This window comes from Rattus norvegicus, chromosome 9 (genome assembly GCF_021556685.1).
Source record: "Rattus norvegicus strain SHRSP/BbbUtx chromosome 9, alternate assembly SHRSP_T2T, whole genome shotgun sequence".
Taxonomy (NCBI): Eukaryota; Metazoa; Chordata; class Mammalia; order Rodentia; family Muridae; genus Rattus; species Rattus norvegicus.
In genome coordinates, this window is record NC_141542.1 from 74,482,783 (window position 1) to 74,510,077 (window position 27,295).

At 45.6% G+C, this 27,295-nt stretch overlaps 1 protein-coding gene across 30 annotated transcripts in view; it reads left to right on the forward strand.

The window, feature by feature from the left end:
• Positions 1-3,588: 3,588 nt before the first annotated feature.
• The window catches only part of Spats2l (spermatogenesis associated, serine-rich 2-like), a 173,678-nt gene continuing 149,971 nt past the window's right edge, over positions 3,589-27,295 (forward strand). For 6 of the 30 annotated variants that reach the window (XM_087566168.1, XM_087566175.1, XM_087566179.1 and 3 more), the window contains exon 1: positions 4,245-4,291. Coding sequence is in view for 7 of the 30 variants with exons in the window: in XM_087566160.1 (XP_087422286.1) it covers positions 3,628-3,981 (354 nt within the window). In the remaining 23 variants the exon portion in view is untranslated. 30 annotated transcript variants of the gene reach the window in all.

Here is a 27,295-nt window from a genome sequence, read left to right on the forward strand (position 1 = left end):
TCCTGCCAATGAATAGAATGTAGCCATGGCTTCACCTCATGACCTGAAAGGTGAGAAACGTGTGCTAGAGTGTGCCCAGGGGGAGAGGAGTGATTGGCCATTTGGCCACAGTACTGTCTTCAAGTATGAATTTTTACTGTTTCCAGTGTTGCTAGGGTCTGTACTGGATAGTTTTATGTCAACTTCACACAAAGTAAGGTCAAGTAAGATGAGAGAACCTCAACTGAGAAAATGCCTCCATAAGATAAGCAAACCTGTAGGGCATTTTCTTAATTAGTTATCTATGAGGGAGGGCACAGACCACTGTGAGTGGTGCCATCCCTGGGCAGGTGGTCCTGAGTTCTATAAGAAAGCAGGATGAGCAAGCCATGAGGAGCAAGTAAGTAAGCAGCACCCCTCCGTGGCCTCTGCATCAGCTCCTGCCTCCAGGTTCCTGCCCTGCTTGAGTTCCTGTCATGACTTTTCGTCAGTGAAGAACAATGATGTGGCCATGTAAGCTGAATAAACCCTTTCCTTCCTAGCTTGTTTTGATGTTTCACAACAGCGATAGAAAGCCTAATGAAGACAGGGCCAGAGCTTGGGTTCTGACAGCCCTAACAAGGCAGGCTCGGCAGTCCATCCTCCATTTGCCAATAAAGAGACAAGTAACAGTGGCCTGGCCCAATGGTAGAGGCCTGTAACACCAGCACTTAGGAGGCAGAGGCAGGATCATGAATTCAAGGTCATTCTCGATAACATAGCTCTAGGCCACTCTGGGCTATGAGAGGATGGGGAGGGAGGGAGGGAAAGAGAGATGGAGAGAGTATATGAATTAGTCAGACCCTCCCCAAATCCCAGCACAGGACTGAAGTCTCACTTGAGAGTTGGGTTGGAGGCATTTGTAACTAAGTAGTCCTGGTCACCTGTGGCCTTGCCCAGCACTGACCCATCCTTGTCTCCATTCCCTTCTCTCCAGCAAAGTGGATGGACGAGTTGTCAGAATTCCACGAAGTCTTTTCCTGTGAGACAAGTACCCCTTCTGTTTCCCAGCACTTTTCCTTCCTCAGCACAAGACTCCAAGGGAAATTCTAATTCCTTGGGGACTATTGTTTCCATAGTCTGATCCCTGGTGGGGAGAACACTGCTTCCCTTTAGAGTATCTTCATTATTGCGGGATGGTTACACTAACTCCCTACTTGTAACCAAAGTGGCACAGATTGTAACGAAGAAGCAAAGGACTCAGTGGCTCAGAACAAGTTCTGTGCCTTACTTGTATATGTGTCCACTAAAGGCCATAGACATGGCACTGCTCAGTGTCCTCACTGGCTCCTGGCTGGTGGAGCTGCTACCTCTATGCACCTCCGTTCCAGGTAATGGAAGGAGATGACATGGAGATCTGTGCACTCTCCCAGTTACGCCTCCAATCACCACCATCCACGTCATTGCCTCGAGCAAGCTCGGGGCCGTGATCCAGCCAAACAAAGGGGTGAAATCCCATCAACTGAAGAGCTGGAATATCTGCAAACAGGTATGGTTTGTCCATCACCTCCCCGAGGAAGATAACCTGGATCCTACCCAGTGACTGTACCCAGTCAAAGTCCAGGATGTCTCTATGGTAGCCAAGCCCCATCTGGGCAAATGCTGCCTGGTGCCCTGGAGCCCAGCAGCTACTTCATTCCCTGTCTATGCCACTCACTCAGATACTGACCTTCGAAGGGGTACTGTGCAATTGATGAATGCCTTAAGCTGACTGGCCTGAAGGTGTACCTTGCTCTGAATGACCCACACCCACAGACTCGGGGACCCAGAACAATGGGGATTGAAAAGCTGAGAATGTGACATTTTATGGAAATCAATACTGTTCAGTCAGCTTTACTGACCCCCATGCTTACAGTGGAGCACACTGGGTAGAAGGTGAAGGAGACAACACGGAAGGAAGCGGTAGCTGCAGATTTAAAATACCATTTTAAAAATATAAACATTAGGCCATATAAACCGACACCCTTTGCCCTTAAACATTTAGACATTTGCTGTGCTATTTCTTTGCTTCGGAAAGGTCTTTGTCTTTTAAGTTTAGTCAATAAAACAGTACAATGAGACTCGTGGATTATAATTTTACAGAATAATTCTGAAGAGAGTCACTGACATAACCTCCTGGTTATTATTTCAAACAATGTACTTTTTTCAAACGACCTTCGGACATCTACTTAAAAATACAAATTTGTCTTTTTTTCCCCCCTCACATTCCATTTCTTTGGGTTTTTAGCTCTCCAGGTGACATTAGTGCGATCTAGTTCATATGATTTTAAAAATCGTTTACGCCTGACTCAGCAAGTCTTATTAGTCCTTTGATGTGTAAGAAGCTTTCACTCAGCAACCGCCTTAAACCTCAACTTTTACTGATTTCAGACTAATTAGTTTGAGCAACCAAAGGGCTAAGTTTGATTTGAAACTACCTATGAAACGTTCAGCATTCTGACTTCTTTTGCTGGGTGGTGTCTAACCCCTGAAAGATACTATTGTTTCCCTTTGGTTATCTCGATCTTGCTCTTTCCTGGGCTGGGCCTCCACCCCCCTGGAGATGAGTTGGAGTCGGATTTGTCATGCTGTAGCTAACTGTTGCTCTGTTTTTACATCAGTCCCACGTTTTGACTTCTCTGCTCTTGGCCCACAAAGCGGTTATTATTATAGGTATGACTTACTGGAAAGCCACCCTCAAATATGAAAAGGCCAGGTCTGGCTTCTGAAAACCCTTTCATCCCTCTGGTCTTGAAAGCATTTTTCTGTCAGACTTCAGTAAGCAAGTTGGATTTGGAGTCCCCGGGAAGGTTATGAAGTGGTAGAAGAAAGGAATGAAGCCCGTGTTCAGTGTTATTTCCAAAGCCCATCCTGAGGGAAGTGATAATTTATTACTTGTTTTCGAATTCTAGTCATGGGGGAACCTTCTCTCAAAACTTAAAATGACTTACTTCGCAGGAAGCCCTGAAATGCGCACTACACTCTGAGTTGAATCATTCCAACTTACTAATTAATTCTTCTAAATTCAATAAGCAATAGGATGCCATTTGTCCTTGACTTGTACAGGAGCTGGCTGCAAAGATAGGGCCTGACTGGCTTGAAATTCTTCCTCTAGTTACTAGTTATAAACTTAGGCAAGCTATTTAACTTGCTCCTCTCCTAATCTGCAAAAAGGCAGACAGAGCCCATACCTCCTGCTGAGGTTATCTAAAGGAATGGATCAGATACTAAAGTCTACTCATTCACCAATCCAGCCTATGAGGTAGGACACCCCCCCCCCCCCAGCCAGGTACCAAAATGAGTTATTTCCTTTCAGCTCTTCTTTTAACAAAAGTGACCTTTGTCAACTGGGCTATGATGTATTGTAGATCCGATGTTACCTGAAAGTGTAATTCGTTTCAAATCACGACTCTCCTAAGTGGAATACAATCCTGCTGTTCTGAGCTTGAGAAGCGAAACCGACTGGTTTGATATTTGTGGAGGGCTCTGAGAGCCGCGAAGCCCCTGAGGAACAGTAACTGCCCAGAGAAAAGGCGGCTAGGAAGTTACCCTTCAAAAATAAACCTGAGAGCAGCCTGCATTTCCCTCTGCTGCCTCTGGAAGAGGTGTGCGATCTAAAGTGCGTCCATCATGAATAATGCTTGCCTTTCCTCTCCCGACTACTGCACTCCCAGGCAGAAACACCACTGGCGGATGCCACGGGAGGCTCGGGGCAGCTCGGTGGGTGATCACGCACGATTAGAACCCCGCGTGAGACCTGGAGCGAGGGCGAGGGGCCAGAACACTTCAGCTCAGTCTGATTTCAAAGGTCGGGCTGAGCCGCCAGTGCTCATCCCCGGGCCTGATTTTCCGCGGCATTTCCGAATAAGCTATCTTTGTTTACATTTGAGCTTGGCTCACTCCCAGAAAGCATTACTACCTTCTGTCGTGAGAAGCATCTTGCCTTTGCAGACGGTACTGGGGCAGCAAAGTTCGTTTTCCTCGGTAGGGAAGAACGATTCTCTTGCTCTTTGCGCTGGTAGTGCCCCGTGTTTGGAGGGTAGTGGGCAGTTTAGGGTAGGTGGAGGTTTGGAGGGGAAGGGGAGGAGGTTGGTGCGGGGCAAGCCAGCGAAGTGCGGAAGCTGTATGGGGGATTCATCTAGAAAGTAGGGTGGGAAAGGAGCTAGGGAGGGCGTGTGGAGGGACGGGATCCGTGTCAGAACGTGCGTGTGAACGGATACAAAACCCAGGGAGGCGTGATCGGCGGCGTGTGTGCAAGCCCGAGCGAGGGGCGCCGGCGGGGTGTGTGCTCCTGGTGAGTGACACGGAGGGGCGGGCGGCCGCGGGGCGGGGGCGGCTGTGCGGGCGGGAGTGTCCCTGCGTGGGGCTGGCGGCGCGGAGTTGAGGCAGTGAAGGAATCCAGCCCGCCCGCTGGCCCAGCGGCCCTGCCGCCGCTCTCCCTCCGCTCGCCCTCCGCGCCGCAGGGGCCGCCAGCGCTGCGCCCCGGCCCGGGACAGAGCGGCCGCACTCGCACCGAGGTAAGCCGGGATCCCCGGGACGGGCGGCTCACCCGGGCCTGCGCGGCCAGGGTGAGGGCGATCGACCACCCGAGCCCCCGGAGGCCGCCTCCGGGGACGCTGGGTGTGGCCCGCGCTCGGCCGACCGGACGCGGAGGTCGCCGTCGTTGCCTTTCCCCCAGCGGGTGGTGGGGACAGCGGCGAAGCCGAACGCGGACCGGGCCCGCCCTGCTCCGTGCGGGCGCCCCCCTGCGCTCCAGCTCCGTGGCGCCTAGCTGCCTGGCCGGAGCGGGGCCGCTGGTCCCGAGCACCCCGCACCCCTCGGTGCCCGCGGGATTGGGTCCCAGCATTCGCGTGCGCGCGGCGAGGGCGCGCAGGGCAGGCGGGAGCGGGCGCCCGGGCCGCGGAACCGAGCGGTGTCATCGCCGGGTCTGGGTGGAAAAGCCCCCCGCGGGCGCCGCGGACTGCAGCCCAGAGCGAGGGTCGTTTCCGGGGCGCGGAGACAACTTGAGTTTTGCGTGTCTGGGGAGATCGCAGAGCTTCTGGCGCTCTGCTGGGAGTTCCGCGTTTACTGCGGACACTCGGGTGAAGGATTCAGCCTTCACCTGGACCGGGATGCGACGCAAACCTCCCATTCTTTCCTTCCCCTCCTTGCAAGTGGAGCCTTCCAGTGCGCAGTGGGGTTGGCGTTTGTGAACTTGATGAGATTTAGGCTCTCAGCGGTCCTGGTTTTAAAGCAGGTGCCAAGGTTGTGGAGACCCGACACGCTCATTAAAGATTCTTTCTGGACAGCATTTTGTTTTGAGTGCAGTGCAATCTCCATAGTGTGAGACTAGCGAAAACCCTTGAACTTCAACCACAGCGACGTCCTTTCCTTTCATAAAACATGCAGTATTTTACTTGCTTATTTAAAATACTAAAGTATCTGACCCCTTTGCAGCCCCGAAGATTTTCTGGAGGGCACGGAAATTTTAGAATCTGCAGAGAAAGAGTAAGGTCGTGTGGTCTTTATACTGTCATTCAGTTTTGTTTTAGAGGAGCATTCATTGCTACCCAGACTCTGTTTTCCAGAGAGTAAGCAGATGTGCAATATGGCAGAGAAAAGAGAGGACAGGAAGTCAGAAATAGAAAAGGACTATTCAAGTAGTAAAACCAATTATTTTGAAAAAACTCTTTTAAAGTTGCCTTCTGGATAAAATATTTTATGAGCCTTATAAAATTGTGTTACTTAACCAGAAAGCAGTGTTCTGTGAAGTGGGAGGCAGTCTTATCAAGGAACTGTAATGCTTTAAAAAAAAAATCTGTATCTGGTGTTTGTTGGTTTTTTTTTTTTTTTAACTAGAAAAAAAATCAACTTTGGGAATGATTTTCTATTTGGACAAGGCAAATACTACTTTAGTCTCTAATTAGAGTTTTGAAATAAACTCAAGCTGGGTTAAAAACCTTTTTCTGTGGAGCAACAGAACAGAAAACATGTCAGATTTCGTATGGTTTTAAACACACACACACACACACACACACACACACACACACACACACACCACTAGCTCCAAAAAGAGAATTTGCATAAAAATACAATTAACTTGAATGCAGAGAATATTTAGGAGATGGGGGGCACTGAACATCTGGAAAGGGGGTGTATTAATTGGCAATTTTTGTTCTTTAATTTCTGAAATATTAAATGATTGCCTAGAAATCCATTTAGGTAATGTGCTAATTTACTCAAGCAAAGCGGCTAGGACTTCCTTTGTGTCCATTTTGTTGTGGGGAGCCCCCCCCCCAAGTCTTCAATTGCTAGTTTCTCTGCTCATACTAATTTGGAGTGGCCATTGTGGAAAGAGGTGATCAAAGGAACAGATACTTAAGGCACAGCGTGGCAGTCAGAGAAGCCAGCCAGGTAGGTCACCTCTCATGGAAGTGGGAGGTAAGCCTTAGAAACGCCTCGCTTTTGGTCCTAAAAAAAAAAAATCAGTTTCATAGTCTACAGTCAGAGGCTAGCACCATTGTTAACAGTGGGTGTTCATTGATGGTTGAGTTTGGGGGCAGGCAAAGGCGGTCTTCCCTTGAGGACCCTGACAGAACTGTAGTTAACTGACTTAGGGAATAAGTCAGGATAAGAAGTATCCATTCCAGTTTAGATCAAATGGAAGAGGTAGAAGCTGCTTATGGTCAATCTTCAGCTGCTGCCACTGGTCTCCCCACGGGAGGAGAGAGTACATTCTGTATGTATCTGATGGGTACTGCTTTGTCACTGCTCTGTGGTCTCCCTTCCCTGGTACCACCTCTGGTACTTTCACTGTGTCGTAATTGTGATAATCTAATCTATGTGTATACACGGAACAGGAGCGTCTATACGCAAGACACAGGAGGGGAGGGCAAATACCAAGTGGTTGTGTTCATTGATCTCTGAATGGTTGGGCGTAATTCACCTAATCAGTTACTTCTCCCACCACTCCACTGTCAAATGGAATCGCATACTTAAAATGGAATTTTCATTATACAAACAAGTAAAGGAAACAGTAAACATTATAGGAGAAAAAAACCTTTTCTTCCCTTTCCTCTTTTGCAGACAACTGTTAGGAAGGTGTTATTTCCGTAACACATCAAAATGGCTAATTTAGAGTTGTGAAGCTCGTTATATAAATAGGCCATATGTTGATTTCCTACCAAGATTTATCCATTCTGTGTATTTTAATGGTTAGGACCCCCCAAGTACCTTGGCAGAGAAAAATGGTCTGTGAAGGTGTGTGTCTACAGTATGTAGCACTTCCACAATGCCTATTTGATAGCGTCTACTTCTTACAAAATTTCTTGAACATTATCTACCCTTCGATCACAGCAGATGGTGAGCTGTAGTACTGATAACTCCCATTCCTGTTTATCTGTTGCATAACAGACTTTTCGTGGTGATTGTCTAGTCTCGGGCCAAAGGCTACAGGTTACAGGCACGATAACACATTTCTTCACAGCTTCTACTAAATGTGTGCCTTTGGCGGTGAACGGCCCTTCTGTTTCTTAATACTTTATGGTTTCTCTGGATCACCTGATCAAGGAATCCCTTCCATTTTTCCAAATAGGAAACTGTATTAGATCTTGTTAACCTTTTCCTGTGACAATTTCTCCCAGTAGACTGCCCTGCTGTACCGGCTGGCTTCGTGTGTCAACTTGACACAAGCTGGGGTTATCACAGCAAAAGGAGCCTCAGTTAAGGAAATGGCTCCATGAGACCCAGCTGTAAGGCATTTTCTCAACTAGTGATCAAGAGGGGAAGGACCCAGCCCATTGTGGGTGGTGCTGTCCCTAGTGGACTTGGGTTCTACAAGAGAGCAAGCTGAGTAAGCCCCAGGGAAGCAAGCCAGCAAGAAACATCCCTCCATGGCCTCTGCATCAGCTCCTGCTTCCTGACCTGCTTGAGTTCCAGTCCTGACTCTCTTTGGTGATGAACAGCAATGTGGAAGTGTAAGCTGAATAAACCCTTTCCTCCCCAACTTGCTTCTTGGTCCTGATGTTTGTGCAGGGATAGAAACTCTGACAAAGACAACTACATTTCCTTTTTGTCCCCCATTCCTCCTTGGAGCCCATGCCCTCAGCCTTTGCTGTCTGCTAGCGATTTTTACAGCCCTCCCCATCTTCCTCTCTTTGCCATTGAGTCCCCCAACCCATGCTTTTCCACCGCCACAACCTTTCACAAACATGCATCTCTTGAGAATGCTTCTCCAAGATATTCTACAGGAAATCTGTCTGTGGTGAGCTTGGGCTTAATTGACTCAAAGCCACCACTCTTTTCGATGCAAGATGCTCCCTAAATGAGGACGCTCTGACTTAAGTTTTTCAGCTTTGTGTGGTGAAAATGCGATGTGTGTTCAGCGGAAACCATACTCTGAATTTTCATTCTCTCCCCAGGGTGATGATAAGCAGTGTGACACTCCCTTGGGATGCTGAGTTGTAGCCTTGAGTGACAGCTTCTAGGGAGCCTTATGTCAGGAGGAAGACGACCTTCTAACCTGCGGCCAGTAGGCCCCATGTGGGACAGGATAGCTTTGAATGGCACCCAACACAGAATTGTAACTAACTTAGGATATTTATTTGTTGGTATTGCTGTACAATTCTCTAGTATAAGCAGTGTAGGCGACAAAATTTTCTCATAATGTTGAAAGTCCAGGTGCCTCTTCTATGTTTCTAGTGGCTTTAGATGTAAGCACACAATACACTGTGCAAATTAAACACTTGTTTATAAACTAGTCCCTGTGTCAAAAGGTTTTGTCCATCAGTAAGCTAATATATATGTCCTGAGTATGTGTAAAGTAAACTAGAATGAGCACTGATGTTTAGCAAGTTAGGGGATATTTTTCTAAGGCACTGAGTTTACAAGTTCAAATACCTTGTCTTCCTACTCTTGGTTGGCATAAGGCCCAACTTCCCAGTCTGTTTTTCATGTATTTTATACTCTTGCCCTAATTGTTTTATTTCCTACTTCTTTCAAACATGAACCTCTGTTCCTTTGCTTGTCTCCTTCTGCCCTCTGCCCTTTGCCCTCTTCCCTCTGCCCTTCTGCCCTTCTGCCCTCTTCCCTTCTGCCTTTCTGCCCTTCTGCCCTCTGCCCTTCTGCCCTCTGCCCTTCTGCCTTTCTGCCCTTCTGCCCTCTGCCCTTCTGCCCTCTGCCCTTCTGCCCTCTGCCCTTCTGCCCTCTGCCCTTCTGCCCTCTGCCCTTCTGCCCTCTGCCCTTCTGCCCTTCTGCCCTTCTGCCCTGCTCATTTTCCTTTCTTCCTCTCTGTTTGTGCCTGTTTCCCAGTGACCAACCAGTCCTCAAAGTCAGATCCTGGTCATGTTGCCGTTGTTGGTTCTTCTTCTACCCTTCTGTCTGCATCCTTCCTAAGTTTAGGCCCTTGCTTAGAGTTCTCCTACACTGCTACTTCTTGCATTCACTGGTAGACTGCAAGCTTCTTGAAGGTCAATATACCCTGTACCTGAAACAGTTATAGCCGTTTGTGTTTACCAGATGCCCCTGTAGATGTATAAGCTAGAAGAGGGTTGTCCTTAAATCTCCGGCTTCAGTACCATCTCTGCCTTGCTCACAAGTAAGCCAAGGGCCTAACTACAGCCTGACTTTTAGTCACGACCTCAATAAATGTTCATTACCAGAACTTAATGTTGACATTGGATGAAAGGGTCAGGCATTGGAAGGTGGCATCTGCCAAGTTGTTTTCCTCGGCTTTCTTGGGTGGTTCTCATCAGTCCCTCCATTCATCAGCTGTGAGGTTCTGAGGACTTGGCATTTCCAGGGTTGAGAAGATGATGGAGTCTGGCAGTTGTGACTTGGAGTTGAGGAGGCCGCAGTTATTTTAAGGTGGGATGATGGGTCCCGGGAGTGAGCAAAAATGAAAAGCATCAGGCTTAATGCCAGTGTTTTATATGTAAAATAATCAGGCTAAAGCCATCAGTTACATAAAGATCCTGTTAATTGACCTTAAAACTCCAGACTATATAAGGCCAGCCCTTTCAGTTAAAAGCATCCCTTTAAACTAGAGGAGAATCCTCTGGAATCCGTCTGAGAGTGAAAAGTGAGGCAAAGAGCTTGCCACCTCCACCAGAGCAATGATTCTCAACCTTCATGTTGTGGTGACACCCCTGGCCCCCCCAACCAAAGCATTATTTTTGTTGCTACCTCATAACTATAATTTTGCTCCTCATAACTGTAATTCTGCTACTGTTGGGAATCCTAATGTAATTATCTGTGTTTTCCAGTGGTCTTAGGTGACCCTTGTGGATGGGTCATTTGACCCTCCCTGAAGGAGATCTAGACCTAGGTTGAGAACCACTGCATTAGCGTGTATTCTAGGCAAAGTCCAGGTCTTTAAGTTTATTTTTAAGACTCACTTTGCAGAAGGTGTCCTTTCTTTGAAGGGTTTGCTCTAGCATGTCACATAACAGGCATCAGAGTTAGAAGCCTAAGGGAGTTCCGAGGGGAAGCTTGTGGATGGAAGGTTGTTTGGGCTGATTTCCAAAGGAATTGGATAGAATTCCAGTGGCTATTGTTGGGAATATAATGGGGGAGAGAAAGGGTCTGTGTGGAATGGAAACTCAATTCCCTATATTTTAAAAACTCTCTTCTGACACCAGCCCTCTGTTTCATTCCGCCGGGTCCTACGATGAAACCCACCTAGAGTTCTGGGTACTGGTGGTGTGACGTGTTCGCTAACAGAAGCTAAAGTGTATATAGATGCCTCCTGCAATCCTGTGTGATGCCAGGTTCTGAACTGACCATGAAATAAAGCACAGAACAAGCCCCATACACTGTGTAACTCAGTATACCTCTGGTTTGTGCACGACCCACTCAGAATGCTCAGGAGGACCTCCTATATGATGAATGTCACAAAAGCTGACAGTTGCCCAGGGATGAGTAAGTAATGAGGTCTCTCAGATTGTGGGCCCAAGCAGCCAAGGCTGGACACTTCCCAGAGCCTCTACTGGAGTGCTGGGAATGCGTCAGCACACGGTTAATGTAGAGGCCGGGGTTGATCCTGTACAACTACCCTCACGGACTCTGAAGGTAGGAGCAGTGTTTACCAACCTCAGGCTTGAGGCTTCAAGGGAAGTTGTATGTCAGACATTGTTCCATTTTATGAGGTGGGAAAACACCGGTCGTTCAACATGTGTCCAAGCACCTTACTCTATAAGGTGGTGTCTTACTTACTTACACGTACTATGTCCCTTTGTCCCCAGATAGTGCTGGGGGTTCATAGAAGCCCTGTTTTACTGAAAAGCAAAACACAAGTCCAGAAAAGTTGATAGCAGTTTATAACGGATGCGTTAAACCCAGGCAGTCTGAGCACAGGAACCAAATACGTTCCGTGCTGAAGAAAGGATACAAAAATATACATCTCCATTTAAAAGGTCGATTGCTTAATCCTCTGCAGTGAACAAGGTACTGTGGCAAGGTACTAACTCATTGTTAGTGGCGCCTGGTTCCCAGAGATCCAGAACCAACTGAACATAGTTACCACAGTTTTATCACTTACAAATTTCAACTTGGCAATGAACTTGCGAGCTGGAGTTTATATGCCCTTTAGAGATGGGAACACTAGAGCTCAGGGAAGTTACAGAACCTGACTGAAAAGTTGCTAAGTGTTGGATACTCTGCTTGGTGTCTGACCCCCACCCCCACCCCACCCCCCACCCCTGACACCTGCCTTTGCACACAGCACCCTGAGAGTGGTGCATTAATGACACTGAAAGCATCTATCAGCTTTACAGACACTGACCACTCAATGACTGTTAGCCACAGTGAACTCCCTGTGACTGTGCTTCTGCAGGTGAGTGACAGGTCCTCATTGATGGTCAGGGGACTGCCACAGGTGTGTGAAAAGACCTGCAGTGGAGAAAAACCCACAGCCTCGGTGTTCCAGAAACAACAACAGCAGCAGCAGCAGCAGCAGCATTAACAAACTAGTGAATTCTTTGTACCTCCGATCTGATTTATGAATGATATGCAGAAAAAGGAAGAAGAAAACTGCCTTGATGTGGAATTATGCTAGAGCCCCTCCTCTCTTTTCCGGCCTCAGCATTCTTTGGAGTTCCTCCTCTGCTTACTCTTCGAATTTATCCTGCAGCAGCTCCTGTGTTTTGCTTCTGCCTGCCAGTGATTCTTAAATCTGTGTGTCTAGCCCAGAGCCTTTTCTACTATTGTCTCAAGTACTATCAACTAACTGAGTCCACAATTAGATCTGACTGCAAGCCAGTGTAGGACTCTGTGTTCTCTGGCTTAGTGAAGCCACTTCAGCAAGGAGGAGTCACCCTAGAAGCCTCTCTTCCCTATCTGCTTTTTCTTGACCACTGCCCTGGTAGAAGCCAGGTGACCATCCTTTAAAACTCCCCAGAGTCTGCCCTCTCCTTTCTCTACAGTGACTCCCATTGCTGTGTTGGGTCAGGTTGTCAGTCTTTCTCTTGAGTTTTATTCTGGTCTCTCTGCTTCTGTCTGGCTTACTTCCAATCAGTTCCTCACAGTACTGCTTTTCTAAAAGGCCAATCTAATCATGGCTCTTCACTTAAAACCCTTCAGCATGGTGACTGTAGCTGAGGAGAGAGCATAAGCTCCCTGGCAGAGCACAAAAGCTCCTTTATGACTCAGGCCCTTCCTTTCAAGTGTGTATCCATCACTTCTAATGATCCTGGGCCCTGCTGTCTGCGTCCATCCCAGCATCCTTAGTAAAGGAAACGTGTTATTATAGAAAGAAATGGTGGGAGGCATTGGGACAGAGGAGAGAATACAGAACTGTGGGTTCAGTACCATAATACCTACCCTACTCCCACTGCCTGTGCCTAGGGAGCACCTGAAACATGGTTGGTTCACAGTCTGATGCTCTGGGAATGCAAAAGAAGACTTTATGGGACAAAGAGGTGGTTTTAAAGTATGTCATAATAAGTGTGTATATGCGTGTGTATGCGTGTAAATGTGGAGTCTAGAAGTTGACCTTGGATGTCTTCCTCAACCATACTCCACCTTATTGTTTGAGACAGGATCTCTCACTAAGCCTACAGCTTACTGACTGAGCTGTGTCCGACGGCCAATCCTTCTGTCTCTGCCTCCCCGGCTCTGGGATTACATTTCTATGCACACTTCTATGCCTGGCTTTTTCACATGAGTGCCAGAGGTTGATTTCAGTCTCTTATGCTTGTGCACTGAATAAGCCCCTCGTTAGTTTAACTTTGATTAGATATTGAGATATAAATATTTTGTATATAGTCAGTTAATAAAATGGATTATATAAACTAACTTCTCATTGTTTTAGCCTAGCTACTAGAAAATTTGAGATCACCTGTGTGGGTTGTACTGTAATTTTATTAGACAATATCACTACAGAATATTTCTGCCTTCCTGGGAACTGGAACAAGCTCAACCCATGAGCCTTTGGAAAGATTAAGTCAGCTCCATAGTACAGGGAAGCATTGGTTGCTCAGTTTCTTAAATCCAGAGGTATAAAGTGCTTTAGATAAGATTCAGAATCAGAGAGACGGATTCTGAACACCATAGCCCAGAGTCTTACATACAGCATGCACAGCGGAGAAAGTGCAGATGCACTGTTTTCCCAGGCCTCCTCAGTTATGGGATTAGGAGTCCGGTGGTGTAGGAAGGGAGGGCTTGAGGTAGACAGAAGAGAAAGTGAAGGCTCTCTCCTGGAAGCCCCCTCCTTGTGAGGAACCAGGAGAGATGCCGAGCCGTGAGATCTCAGTCCTTCCTGATGGGTTAAGACTCAGTCTTCCAGTTCTTTACCTCTTAAGATCCTGAGCCAGTTCATGAATCAGAGGGTTTAGAGTCAATAGTGTGCATAGCATGCAGTCACCGTGCTTCAAACAATACTATGCCAAAAGCTGGGAAGTGCTTCACGGAACCTGTGCCAGATACTGAAGAAAACTGTCAGTGCATCCATTAACCCCAAAGGCTTTGGGAGAAGGGTTTGTGGGCTATCAGGAAGACCCAGCAGATGGTATGCTGTGTCTTAAGAGACGTGCAGAGCTTCATGTATTCATGGTGGGAAAATGATGGCGCTCCATGTCAGGTTGAAAGAGGAAAGAACCCTGTAGGAGAACATGGTGGGATAAACCAAGTTTTTAAGAGAACATTTTCAGAGGACTAGATTCCTGGGACAGCCATGGAGAGGCCATGAGGGGGACTGCATGGTGTCTCGTGGAACCCTACAATTCTAAAAAGACCTTCCTCCTGTCCTGGATTTCTCTGTGAGCAACTGTTTTGATTTGCTTTACCTGGTGAGCATTTGTATAAGATGTTGTCAAGAGGAAATGTTCCTACACCAGAAATAAAACCTTGAAAGTCACACATCTTCTCCCATGGGCCGAGTGGGGTAGCGATCATGTGGGTGCGGCCATTTGTTCCATGTTTAGAGCCTCTGGGACTTTTGCAGAGGAGTGCCACTCTACCTTGGTGACGCACCATGCAGTGACCGTGCGTTTCGCTCTGGAAAGCATAGCTTAGCCTTGTTCTTGAGCAGTCAAGTCTTCTGTCTGTGTCGGCCTCTACCTCCTCTCACCTGTGCAGCCATTCTGACTGAAGATCCTGGTGTATCTCTTTGGGATAGCAGTGCTGTTTGTGAGCCGAGGACCCTAGAGCAGAGTCTGTGACTTTCCCATTGATCATTTTGATATTGCTATCCACCATTTAGTAGATTATTCGTAGAATGGAATCTCTTCCTTGCATGCCGGATGCCTTAGTTCATTTTTTTTTCCTGGTTGTGGTTAACACCTAAGGAGGCACATAAGGCCTATTCAGCTCACAGCTCAGGAGGTTGAAAGTTCAAACAACACAGCTCTGACTTTGGCCAAGAAAGGATGGCTGAAGTGCATGTGGGTATGAGGAAGGGACTGTATCTTAAAACAGGAAGCCGGAAGACCAAAGGCTCTATAACGCCTTCTAAGGCCCCAGAACCCCAACATTGCCACACTCTGGACCAGGTTCCCAGTACATGAAGCTTTGGGAGATAAAACTATGTTGACACCATTGTACCATTGACACTTCCCTAGTTCCAGATGCCTGACAAGAGATAACTTCGTAGGTGACCCCTCTGCCGGTTTAGGTCCCATTTGTACTGTACGTGGAACTAGGAGGCAACTATATCATGCATTTTCACAAACGATCCACCTGCGTGTGTGCCTCCAGACGGAAGGCAGGGTGGAGAGGGAAAGCGGCTGCCTTCATTATGTGATTTCAGAATCCACACTCCTAAAGGGCACCTCAGATATCAATGGTCTCCTTTCATTAGCACATGGAAAACCTACATTACAAATCTATCCTTTTTCCTAAAGCCAATGTATTTCCTAAAGCCAAAGTTGGACCTTTGGAAGTCTTGGTTTGATGCCTGGCTATATGGGCTAGATCAAGACATTTAGCCTTCCTGAACTTTGATTCCGCTAAGCAAAATTAGCAATATCTACCATTATGCCATGATTTCATTATGACTAAATAAGACAATACAAAGTCCCAGAGCCTCAAACCTGCACGCTATGCAAGTGGTGACTTATGCTTGCTACACATGCTCCTTAGCGAGAACAGTTTTATAGCCCCTCCCAGAGGCTGATAAAAGAGAATACAAATCCAGACCAAGGAGCCCAAATTCACGAATGTTGGTGAAGAAAGGATCATAAGGAAGCTAACATCACCTCTTACTTAAGCCCAAGCCTGTATAATGGTTTGCATTTGTGAAAAATTCTCATCTGGAATTGTGGGTGCAACATGAAGCTATGGGGAGGGGAGGCCTGTTTGCATCCTCTGCCAGGATCCTCTGACAGTAAGCAAAGCAGGCTTTTGAATCCTGGAATAGTCAGGTCCACTGCCATCAAAATAAACTGGAGGTTTTTCTTTGCTGATAAATTACAAACAAAGGAAGTCACTAAAATACCCTGAAAAGGTAGCTTCATGAAAGAATTAGAGAGCAGGGAGAGTTCTTTATACTCATTTGGTTGGAACCTGTTCTTTGCTTAGCTGTGGGTGCTGGGGACGTTCTTTTGTTGGGAGCTTTGTTGCTTACAGGGAGAGAAAAGCTTTAGAACATCAAAGGAGAGCGATTCTGATTAGAGGCAGTGCTGCTTCAGTGCAGGCTGACTTTTGCACAGTGCACCGAATGCTAGTACCTGACCACAGGACCCTTCTGACTGACGTTCCGGACAGAAGAGTGAGGGTCCAGATGTGATGGCCCACCGTGAAAGCCAGCTATGCCTGTGTGTGGGGGCAGCTCTGTATTCCTTAAAAGGGAAACTGGGAGGTGTTGCCCGGACCACTGTCTTGCTGATGAGATCTGAGTGGTGGACTGGATTCAGTGCATGTTCCTGGCCTTCAGACTCCTGTTGTGTTTGATTGCCTCAATGCCAACGCCAGAACCTTGTATAGATAGGGCCTCCCTGTGTGTGTATGGCAGGCTTGAAACTTGCTATGTCAACCAGGGTGGCCTCGAACTCATAGAGCCTGCCTCTACCTCCCCGATGGGATTAAAGTCATGTATCATCATGCCTGGATAGGGTAAAAATATTGTTTAATGTTAGCCTGCAGCATTGAATAAAATCAACTCGGTTTTCGTTCTATGATCCATGAGCAAGAACTGTTTCAGTTGTGGTGAGTAACACCAACTCAGTTTTCCACAGCTATACTAATTCATAATTTTCAAGCTTTTGACAGCGTTTCATATTTTGGGTTGCATTTCAAGCATGCCCTTCCTCCATTGATTAAGGCAGGGCATATTTAGGTAATGCTTATATAAAATGTACTTGTAGCACACACATAAAAGTTTCTAAGAAGAAATCAGGAAGAGATTTTCAATACCATGTCCCAGTGTCCCACCAAATGCAGGAACTTCCACAGTCGCCTATTGGAACCCATCTAGGAATGGGGACTTCACACACTAATGATGCCAGGTAACACCAGTGACAGCAGCTGGCAGTGCTCCTAGGTCTGAAGCTTGTTTAATGTTGGACCATGTAGGAGTGTGGACACACTGCTGTCCACTGTGAGAACAAGTGGACAAAAGTATCTCTTAAGAGCTTTTCTTCACAGTACGTAGAAACCTTCCTCCTGCCATTGGAGTTCTCCGAAGGCACCAGCCTATTCCGTGGCAAGGCAAAGGCCACTCTAGCATCCTGGGCCCAAGATTCTGAGGGGCAAAGAACACAGAACTACTTAGCTCCCTTCACTGTGGGCGATCTTCATTAGCCAGATTCCATGATGGCCTCCTTTGTAAGCCAAGGCCAGTACAGCTCTAGTTCATGTGTGAAGACAAATCACTGTTCCGGGTCTTTTTCTTAAGACCTGCTACAATGCTGGGACCCTTCCCTGCCCGAGCCATCAACTCTGAATCAGAGGATTCATTCCGATCGTTGTACGCCTATCCCTAGGCTTGTTGTTGTTTTCTAGTTATTTTTCCTCATTATCAAGACAGTTTTGATATCTAGTTTTTTACTTGTTTGCTAGTGATACTTTCATTGACTTTGAGTTTGTGGTTTGGTTTGGGCAATGGAACCAGGGTTTTCCCATATACTGGGCAAGGACTCTGTCACTAAGTCACCTCTACCCCTTCCCCACCCCAGCTCTAAACCCCTGCAGTCTGTCTATTGCTCCAAGAGACTTCATCGTGAGAATTTTGTTACTTTTAAAAAAATAAGATACCTAGTGTGATGATCTCACATTTCCTTTTTTGTCAAGAGGGTGTGGCAAGGGTGTGTCTTAGCTCAACACCTTAGTGGTACTCACCTTGGACTGTTTATTACCCATTAAAGAATCCCTTTTGTGAGCGAAACAAGGCTGAATTAGTTTTGGGTTACATTACTTTTTTCTCTTTTGAAAACAAAGTGACTGAAAATTGCTTCTTAGCACGTTACTCATCTCATTTCCACAGAAGCATGCTCTTAAAACAAATCGCTGAAGTGACAGGAAATTATTCCTTACGTGTCTCTCCAGCATGTTGTCATGTTCACACCTCCTAGGAGAGACAGTACGGGGCTGAGACAGGTCCAGACAGTAAGCTAGCACCTACAGACATGCTCCATGACAGTATCGGTGGCATGACTGTGACAGAGACTGTGTTGACGGCATAGTGTCAACTGTGGATGTGTTTTCTCCAAGCAGAATAGTCTGTTTTACTTGCAAAGTCTTTCTTTGTTTGTTTGTTTCTTCCCTTTGAAAAAAAAAAACTTGGGCTTCTTAGACTAATGTCAAATACCTCTCCAGTAACACACAGCGCTTTCATTACTGCACAAAATGCTTTTATATGTTTTCCTCTTTCCCTTGGACTAGATGTAGAAAAGAGGACAAGGCTAGTAGTCACAAGGAACTCAAATACATATGTATGGTCAGGGCGTGAATCTTGCCTCGTTAAAAGAGTGGTATTCATATTAATGTTTTGGAAGCATTCTCACACATTTTCTCTTGTGAAAAATATGGGAACATACATATTTGTTCACTTTAGGAGAGACAGAAATGCGTGCAAACAGGTTAAAACACAGCTAACATTTTACCACCTGGAGTCGGTCACTGGTGAAGCGTGGTGTGTTTGCTTTCCTGATACACATTTTGGGGTGGTTGTAAGAGTACATGATGTGGGGTGTGTGTGTGTGTGTGTGTGTGTGTGTGTGTGTGTGTGTGTTCCTTCTCAACAGCCTCATGAAAGGCACAGAGGTTAGTGCTGAAGAACCAGTGTAGAATAGTAGTTAAAAATGCTTTAAATCCTAAGGGTGTAACTCAAGGGTTCCTGGGTTGAGTCCCTAACAATACCCCCACTCTGGAGTGTTTCAGTTCTACCACTTTGAGACTCTAGTCCTAATACTAATATTACTAATTATTGTTATATAGCGACTGCAATTCCAGAACTCTGTAAATCTCTTTTCCACTTCTATGTAATGGGCTGGTCATAGTGCATATTTATTATTAGAATTAATAAGAGTGTGGCATTTGGTCTATAGCCTGTGCTGCATACACGTGAGCTATAGTTATTAGATGAGTCCTTTTTCTTGCTTTATTCATTTAAATTCTTGGGTCAAAATTTCCTCATCACAAAGTATTTGAAAACACTTAAATGACTGCATACATTTCACTGTACGAATACACCCGAAGAGTATCATTTCCCTATAGTTTGCTCGTTTCTAATTCTTTGCCACCCAAAAGAACACCACAGTTAATATCCCATACTTCATTTTTGGTGCATAGATAACAGATTCAAAGATTAATCGACTACTGATGGCATTTTTATGGAAACAGAAGAGATTTAAGAATTTTTTTAACATTTACCAGCGGGCCACATTATATGCTGTGTGTTCTCGACAGTAGAGTTCCCCTGTCACCCTTGCACAGTCTCTTTGAGGGAGCTCCATCAGCCCTAATTTTCAGAGGAAGGAGGTCTGAGGGCAGGCATGTTGCTTGCCCAGGTCACAGATAGGTAGTGGAGGTAGGGATGCAGTCAGCTGTCTGGTCAGGAAGCTCAAGTCTTTTCCAGTCTGCCAGGCACTCATGCCTGTCTCATGGAGGCCAGCAGCATGAATAGTCACTATTGTGCTTTCTTCAAAATGTCACTGGGTGCCACGTAAAAGATAGGACACTTGGCTGGAACTATTGGCTTGCTCAGTATAGTTCCTCTTTGTGGGCAGATGCTCTTATAGGTCTTGGAATGGAGCCTCATTAAAATAAGGCGCTAAGTCAAGGGAAGCGGCTTTGGTATGATCACTTGGTGAAAGCGGCACACGTGTAGAAGACATCTATTTAGTCAACACAACAAAACACTTCTTTGTTTTCGTTGTACGGACGAGGTCAGGATCACTTATCTGCCCGGGAATCAGAGTGCTTCACATAAATCAGCTCAGGAATTAAGCACTAAGGACACTCAGAATAAATTGATACTGTCAAAAGAAATTGCACGTTTCTCTTCTTGCTGGTTTGGTATTGATTAGCCTAAGCCATATGACGGTACAACCTGAAAGAGGGTTGAGAATAACTCTGAGTATCAGTAAAGGTACAGGGGAACTAGAAGAATATTGGGGTGCGCCACCGCCAAAGAACTGTTCGCGAGCTGCCAAGTCGTATTTTAAAAAGTCAGCTTCGGGAACATTTATCTTGGCAGCTCTCAGATCTGACTCACAGAGTGCAGTGTGGCAGCCAATCTTGTAGGAAAAGCATGTAATTAATATGACGGAGAAGGCACAGGTATTGCCAGTCAGTACCTTACATCGTTTCCTAACAGAGGGGCAACTGAGGCAGAGTGATCGTGCTTGGTCATTCCGCAGATTCCAATTCCCAGTAACAGTGAGGAAGAGAGAAACGCTGGCTGTAATCTTGCATCTGTAAGAGATGCTTTGCTGTAGCCAGCCGCTGTCTCGTCGGGACAGCCAGCTTCGGCTTTTGAATTCTTGAGGTCTTCCATCTCTTGAGCTCCCACACTTCTGTCTTGTCATTGTTCTGCTTCCTCCAGCCACTCTCATGCTTGAAAAGGAGAAGCGTTCGCTTCAGAGTCCCATTGGGCAGAAGGTTTTGGATCTGTACAGAACGCCTTTAACCACTGGGACTGTTGATAATGTCTCCATCCATACGGAGGCGTTTATCGGTGGGAAGTGCCCAACCAGTCAAGCTTTAGTTCTTTTCTACAGATTGGACCCATCACTTAGTCTACCAGACGAAGAGCTATCCTTCCATGTCTCCAGGTCCTTGACTCGCCAGTGGGGACTGCAAAGTCACAGATCATTTGAAGGATCAAATATACTGAAGGACCCATTTGGCTGACTCTGAAGTTCTCCCGTGCTTTGTTTTCTTAGTTACTAGTTAATGGTCATAGACCATCCTCAAAGAGGAGCCAGTTTTAACTATCTTCAGGAGAACAGTGGCTATATTTTAAAGATATACTCATCAGGTACCTCCCCTAGGTCCAACCCCACAGGCATTTCTGACTCTTTGCTACCTTATCAGGTGATACTGGCTGGCACAGGCCTTTTCTCTGCTCTGAAAACCCCAACTGCCTAGCTTAGAATCTCTCAAAAGTTGGACACTCATTCCTAAAGCACAGCCATCCGAGGATGGAGACTTAAATTTAAAATGGAGTCTTAAAGAGCAGTCTTTGGAACATACTGGAGTCCTTTGTAAAAGTAGACTCTTAAGCTTGGTGTAGTGACATACAGCTATAATCCCAGAGTCAGTAAGATCACTCATGAGTTAGAGGCCATCCAGGGAAGTTCTAGGACAGCCAGACCTGTATCACAAGACTCCACCTCAAATTTAAAACATAGATGTTTGGATTTACTATGCTGTCCTGAAATAGAAGCATAGCTAACATATTTGATATGCATTTTAGTTTTCAATATAAAGGCTCAAAGAAAAATGGAAAAGGGGGGGAAATATTCTGATAAGATGACATTGTAGAAAATTGCAGGAGGCTGGGGCTGTTCAAATAACTGTGCTGCTGGAGGGCAGGAAAGAGATGGAGAAGTTAGGACACCAGGAAAAGCAGACCTATGGGATGTCTTTGTCTGTCTCTGTCTCTCTGTGTGTGTCTCTCTGTCTCTGTCTCTCTCTGTGTCTCTGCTTCTCTGTCTCTGTGTCTGTCTCTCTGTGTATGTGTGTGTGTTTCTGTGTATCTCTGTCTCTGTCTCTCTCTCTGTCTCTTTCTCCCTCCCTCCTTCCCTTCTTTCTCCTCCTCCTCCTCCTCCTTCTTCCTCTTCTTCTTCTTCTTCTTCTTCTTCTTCTTCTTCTTCTTCTTCTTCTTCTTCTTCTTCTTCTTCTTCTTCTTCTTCTTCTTCTTCTCCTCTCTCTCTCTCTCTCTCTCTCTCTCTCTCTCTCTCTCTCTCTCTCTCTCTCTCTCTCTCTTCCCCCCCCTCTCTCCATCTTCCCCTCATGCTCCTTATGTCAGGATCAGAAACCCCACTTCCCTTCTCCCTCAGCCTTTATTTCCTTGCACACTGGAATGGCTAGGATGGGATTTGTTCGCTGGCCACTGTTGATTGGGCTATGTGGTAGGATGTTGATGAAGAAGTCTACAGATAATTAATGGTTGAAATGCATCTGTCAGGTCCCTCAGGGGTGGGAGCCAAGTACTAGATATTTTAAACAAATCTCTTTGACCCGGGGGAGCTGACCCAAGGCCCACAGGGCCCAGGACTTGCTGGGCACACTTGGCGGCTCCTAAACCTGCTTGCTGTTCTCATTTTGGAGCTGTGTCTGGGTTTTGCTTTTCCTTCCACACAGGAAACTATCATGAAATTCCCTTCTTTGCTTTGGTGCCAAAGCTTCATCTCCTCCATTTTTCCAGCAGACCTTTCCTGAGTGTTCGCACTGTACTGGGCCTGGTTAAAGGCCAGGGAGAAAGCGGATGTTGGAAAAGAAGCAAGGACACTTCCATAGACTGTAAGATGTGACTTAGAGTTGAGAAAAGGGAAAGGTGACATTTCTAACTTTTTCACTTGCTGTATACTATCTATAATAAATTATATTATACTACTATCTATAGTAAATTATACTACGCAAAGCTCTGTAACAGTGCTCGTTAATGTAGCTGATCCCATTAGGATGAAAACCCTTTTTCTTCTTTTCTTTTTTTTCTCTTATTTATTTATTTTTGCTATGACTCGGGAAGTATCTACAGTCCACAATTCCAGGGCAGCAGAAGACTTTGGACCGACTGTGAGAGAGAGCCAAAATGGGATTTGACTTGTGTATCAAACTTGTGATTTTGATATCTTTCATTTCTACATTTCTACATGTCAACCAATACCTGGATATTAAAGGCAGTTAAATCAATATTTCTTGCTGCAATCAAGAGCAGCACACATCCAAAGGCAGCATACCCCCAACCACAATATTTTGTTGGATATAAATATACATATATACATATGGTATATTATATCATAAGCCTAGCTGACCAACCCGTCTTTGGGTAGATAGGATGACAATATCAACGTATATTTTAAAAAGAATGCCAGAAAATTATAATTTTGTTCCTTACTTCTCATTTAAGCAATCTCATAATTCATTTTACCCACATTGATTGTAAGAAAATACAAGTGAAGCCTTGAAATTGATTACAGTAGCTATGATTTCTTTCTCTACCCTTCTCCAACTTCTGTCCCAACCTGAGGACTTCTTCCTTCTGGCTTTAATTTTTAAACGTGAATTCCTTCCCAATTTCATCCGTGCATATGATGTACTTTGATATATTCCCCTCACTGTTATTTTTCTTCTTCCCCTCCCCACAAACCACTTCTAGTAGAAAAATCCCCTTCCTACTTTCACGTCTAATTGTGTGTGCCCCACTGAGTTTAATTTAGGGCTGCTTGTGGGTTTTTTTTTTCACTTGAGCAAGGGCAACTTACTAATTGTGGTACAACCAAGAGATAGGACCCCGCATTCCAGCAGCCATTAACTGCCTAAGTTTCCTTAAGAAAGTACAGGATCTCATAAATTCCCTTTAACCCATAATGGAGGTTGGTGTGTCGGGCTTGTGAGGCCTCATGCAGGCAGCCACTGCTACTGTGGCTTCTTGGTGTAAGAGTCATATCACATCCAGAAGTTGGGGTTTCACTGCAGTGGGCTGCTCTGGTGCTACTTACATTCAAAGGCTAAATTCTGCACCCCGAGATCTGGCTGCTCCACACCCTCACATATACCAGCTTTGGTTGTGTAAACTTTGCCCCCCAAGTCACCCCTGATGGGTTAATAAAGATGACTACAGCCCGTAGCTGGACAGAAGAGTGTAAGGGGGTCTAGAGGTCCTGGGTGTCGGGGTCTTGGGAGAGAGGATGAGAGACCCTGAGGCAAGAAGAGGAAGAAGGAGGCCACCATGGGGTAGGTGGGTCATGAGCGCATGGCTAGGGGACCAGCCTGTTGGAGTAGGAGTGGCCTAGGAGGAACACGGCAAGTGATATCTCAGGGTTATTAACAGGGAAATAGACAAAATAGCTAAGAGGGCTGATATCTGCCCAGCTCTAGTGCTTTAAGGCTTATTATAAATATAAAGGCATTGTGTCTTTTTATTTATGGACTAAATGATCTAAGGTGGGGTAGAAACCACCAAATAGCATTTACTGCCACATTTCACAGCAGTCGTCCTGTCTTTGAGCACGTAACATTCTTCTCGATTTCTCTTCCACCATTTTGTCTGAGCCTTGGAGGGGCGATGCAGCTGTTGGCTGTTCTGTCCTTTGACAAGAGCTGCCACCCAGTGCAAACGGAGGCTTCTCCAAAGCAGAGGTCTTGGCCTGTAGGAATCTAGTGGTTGTAGCGGGATGAAATGTGGGGTGGTGAGGAGTTGAAGCCTTGCTGTCATTTATGGATTTTTTTAACTGCTGGGGAATGTCTGACTCAGAGCCTTTCTATGAACAGTTGGCCCAAGGCACAAGTCCACAGATACCAACATACAGCTTGAGCGTTTGTTATCTGGGAAGTCTGTCATCCACGCATGTATGCTGTCCTCATGGCACCGGTGTGTGCAAGATGAGCTACTGAGTAACTTTTCAAAGGGCATCAGGGTCAGAATGGGACAAGCTGGGATTTGAACCCCAGTGCTTTTGATTAAGCCTTCTCACTTTTTTACTGCATGAGATTGTTGTTAATAATATATGAGATAGGAAAAAGGTTTTTTTTTTAAATCGTTAAAATAATACACATTCATTATGGAAAGTTTAGAAAGCAAATTAGAGAGAAGAAAACAATTGCCTATAATCCTGCACCCTAGGGATAACCACTACCAAATTCCATCTCTTTTTTCCTTCCAGGCTTAAGAAAGCTATAATTTGTATGTCTAAATGAGTCTTATAGCACAACGTTGTCTTTGGGGCTGACACATGGAATCAGCCATATTGCTCTTGCATCAGATAAAGCTCCTTTCAGAGTCTGGTAGGAGTGAAAGCCTCTATGATTCCCAGGCACGGGAATAGAAACTATAAAGGCAGCGTATCCATCCCTAGTAAAATAATACTTGACACGTGTGGCCACTCTCTGCCTTCCAAACGTCCATGCTGTAGCTGTTTACCGCCCCATAAGGAATCCCACCTTGTTGTGTCAGAGAACCATAAATATCCTGTGCCAAGTTCAGTTGTAGTGGGGGATTGGATTTACCAAAAGGCAGCTCTCCATGTCAAACATTGATGGATATTTTGGGGTGTGTTTAAAAGCCTTTATTAAAAATTAAATCTATAAATGTTTAATATTTGACAACTCATTTATTACACTGTCAACACAACAGTGTTTGCCTTTGGTGGTACATAAAGAAAATCAGAAAATTGCTTTTGTCAAAACTTTGAAAAGCATATTTTGAAATCAATTCCTATTTAATGGAGGTATTACGCTCACTGAATTATTCCCCTCCAAGGGGTTCTTGTGAAAGCAAATGGATCTAAGTGTGACGAACTGATCTGTAAATAAAGTCAGTAGCGTCCTATGTTGAAGTAAATGTTTCCCAAAGATATCCCCCACCCCTCTTTCTCTCTCTCTCTCTCTCTCTCTCTCTCTCTCTCTCTCTCACACACACACACACACACACACACACACACACACACACACACACACACACACACACACAGCTATCCAAATGGCTCCTGGTATACTTGAAGTCAGGAAGCCTCAGGAGCTCTATTCCATGGCATCCTCACCTGACTTATGGTCCAGGCATCTCATTAAGTGGCTGTTTTCTGCTTTAGTTTTAACAGGTATTCTGATCTACCCCATCAGCCTAATTACCTTATCCACCAACTGCTGGACACCCGTGACCCTGGGTTTCTTCTGATTGGTCTTGATTCTCTGGGGTCACTCCCAGGGTTCAGGATAGAGCAGGGTAGGCACCATGCCTGTCCTCAGGCTGCATTCTTCCCTTGTCTTCTGGTTGCCAATATTTCCTGTGATAAGAATTGATCCTGCACACAGGCTGATTATGAAATGTGGCTTGTGTTTTATGTGAATGACCTCGGCACTGTCCTGACACTGTTCGTGCCACTGAAGCGTTTTATTCTCCCTTGGAAGCCAGATTATTGGGAGAAAAGATTAAAAGAAGTAGTTGCAGATTAGTGTCTTGGGATGTCCAGGTCAATCTTCTCATGTAAATACGAAACCCAGAGATGTTAGTGGTGAGGAGAAATACCTGGAGAAGTGGTATCATAGCCAGGCATGCCATATCATTTCATTTTTTTAATTTATTAAAAATATTTTTATGCAATTCTGACTATGGCTCACCTTCTCCAACTCTTTCCAGATCTTCCCCACTTCCAACCCACCCAAACCCACAGCCTTTCTTTCTAATCAAAATGCAGCTAGACATTGATAATAGTAATAATAATAATAATAGATAAAATTAAAATGGACAAAACAAACAATTGGGAAAAAGATCTAAAGAAAAAGCACAATGAACATATAGCTAATGCTGAGACATTAACGTACACACACACACGCACACACCTCTTAAAACAAAATTGCAAACCTATAATATATAAGCAAATATATAAGGGGAAAGCATTGCCAAGACAGCACTGTAGGACAAGAAGCTTTCAAAGATTCCTTTGAGTTTGTTTTGTGTTGGCTTCTGAGCATGGGGCTTACCCTTAAATGTGCTTTTCATACCTACTGAGAAAATTAATTTTTCATTTGCAAATGATTATCAATTGGAGATAGCTTCTGGGTTAGGGATGGGGTGTGTGTCCATTTCTTCTTGAAGCACTGGGACTGAAGGGCTCTAGCAGGCCTGAGCATGGCCAACACAGACGCAACAGGTTTTGTCCCTTACCCTTTTCCCTGCTTGCTAAAAACCATTAGATTACAGTGCTAAGGCTAGCCACCAAGATTTGTGCCCTTATTTGGCCACTTCCTTTTCCTGAGGCTGACACCAAGGTCCAGGTATCAAAATATTGAATCCCAGCTCCCTTTGGCAACCCTAATTACATGTCCAATTAAAACTAAGCACCCCAACCCAACACAAGGTTTCTTCTTGTACCTCTATAAACCGCCATTTTTCTCTGGGCCACATCCGTCTCCCCTGTACCCACAGGGAGTCCTTTGTCCCACATCAGGGAAAATACCCCTAACCCTTCTCTCTTGTTCTTTCCTTTTCTCCCTCATCTTCTATCTCCTGTCTTTGTCTTTTATTCCCTGCCCTTTGTCCCTCTGGAGCAAATAACTCTTCCTTTGGGCTAAGAACTTGGCCTTGGTGCGTCCTGGGCTAACTCTGTTCACTTCAGCGACCCCATCTGGTTTAGACCTGTCCATGCTGCCACAGTCTTTTTTAGGCTCATCAGTCATCTTGTATCTGGAAGGTCTTGCTTCCTTGGTGTGCCCCATCCCC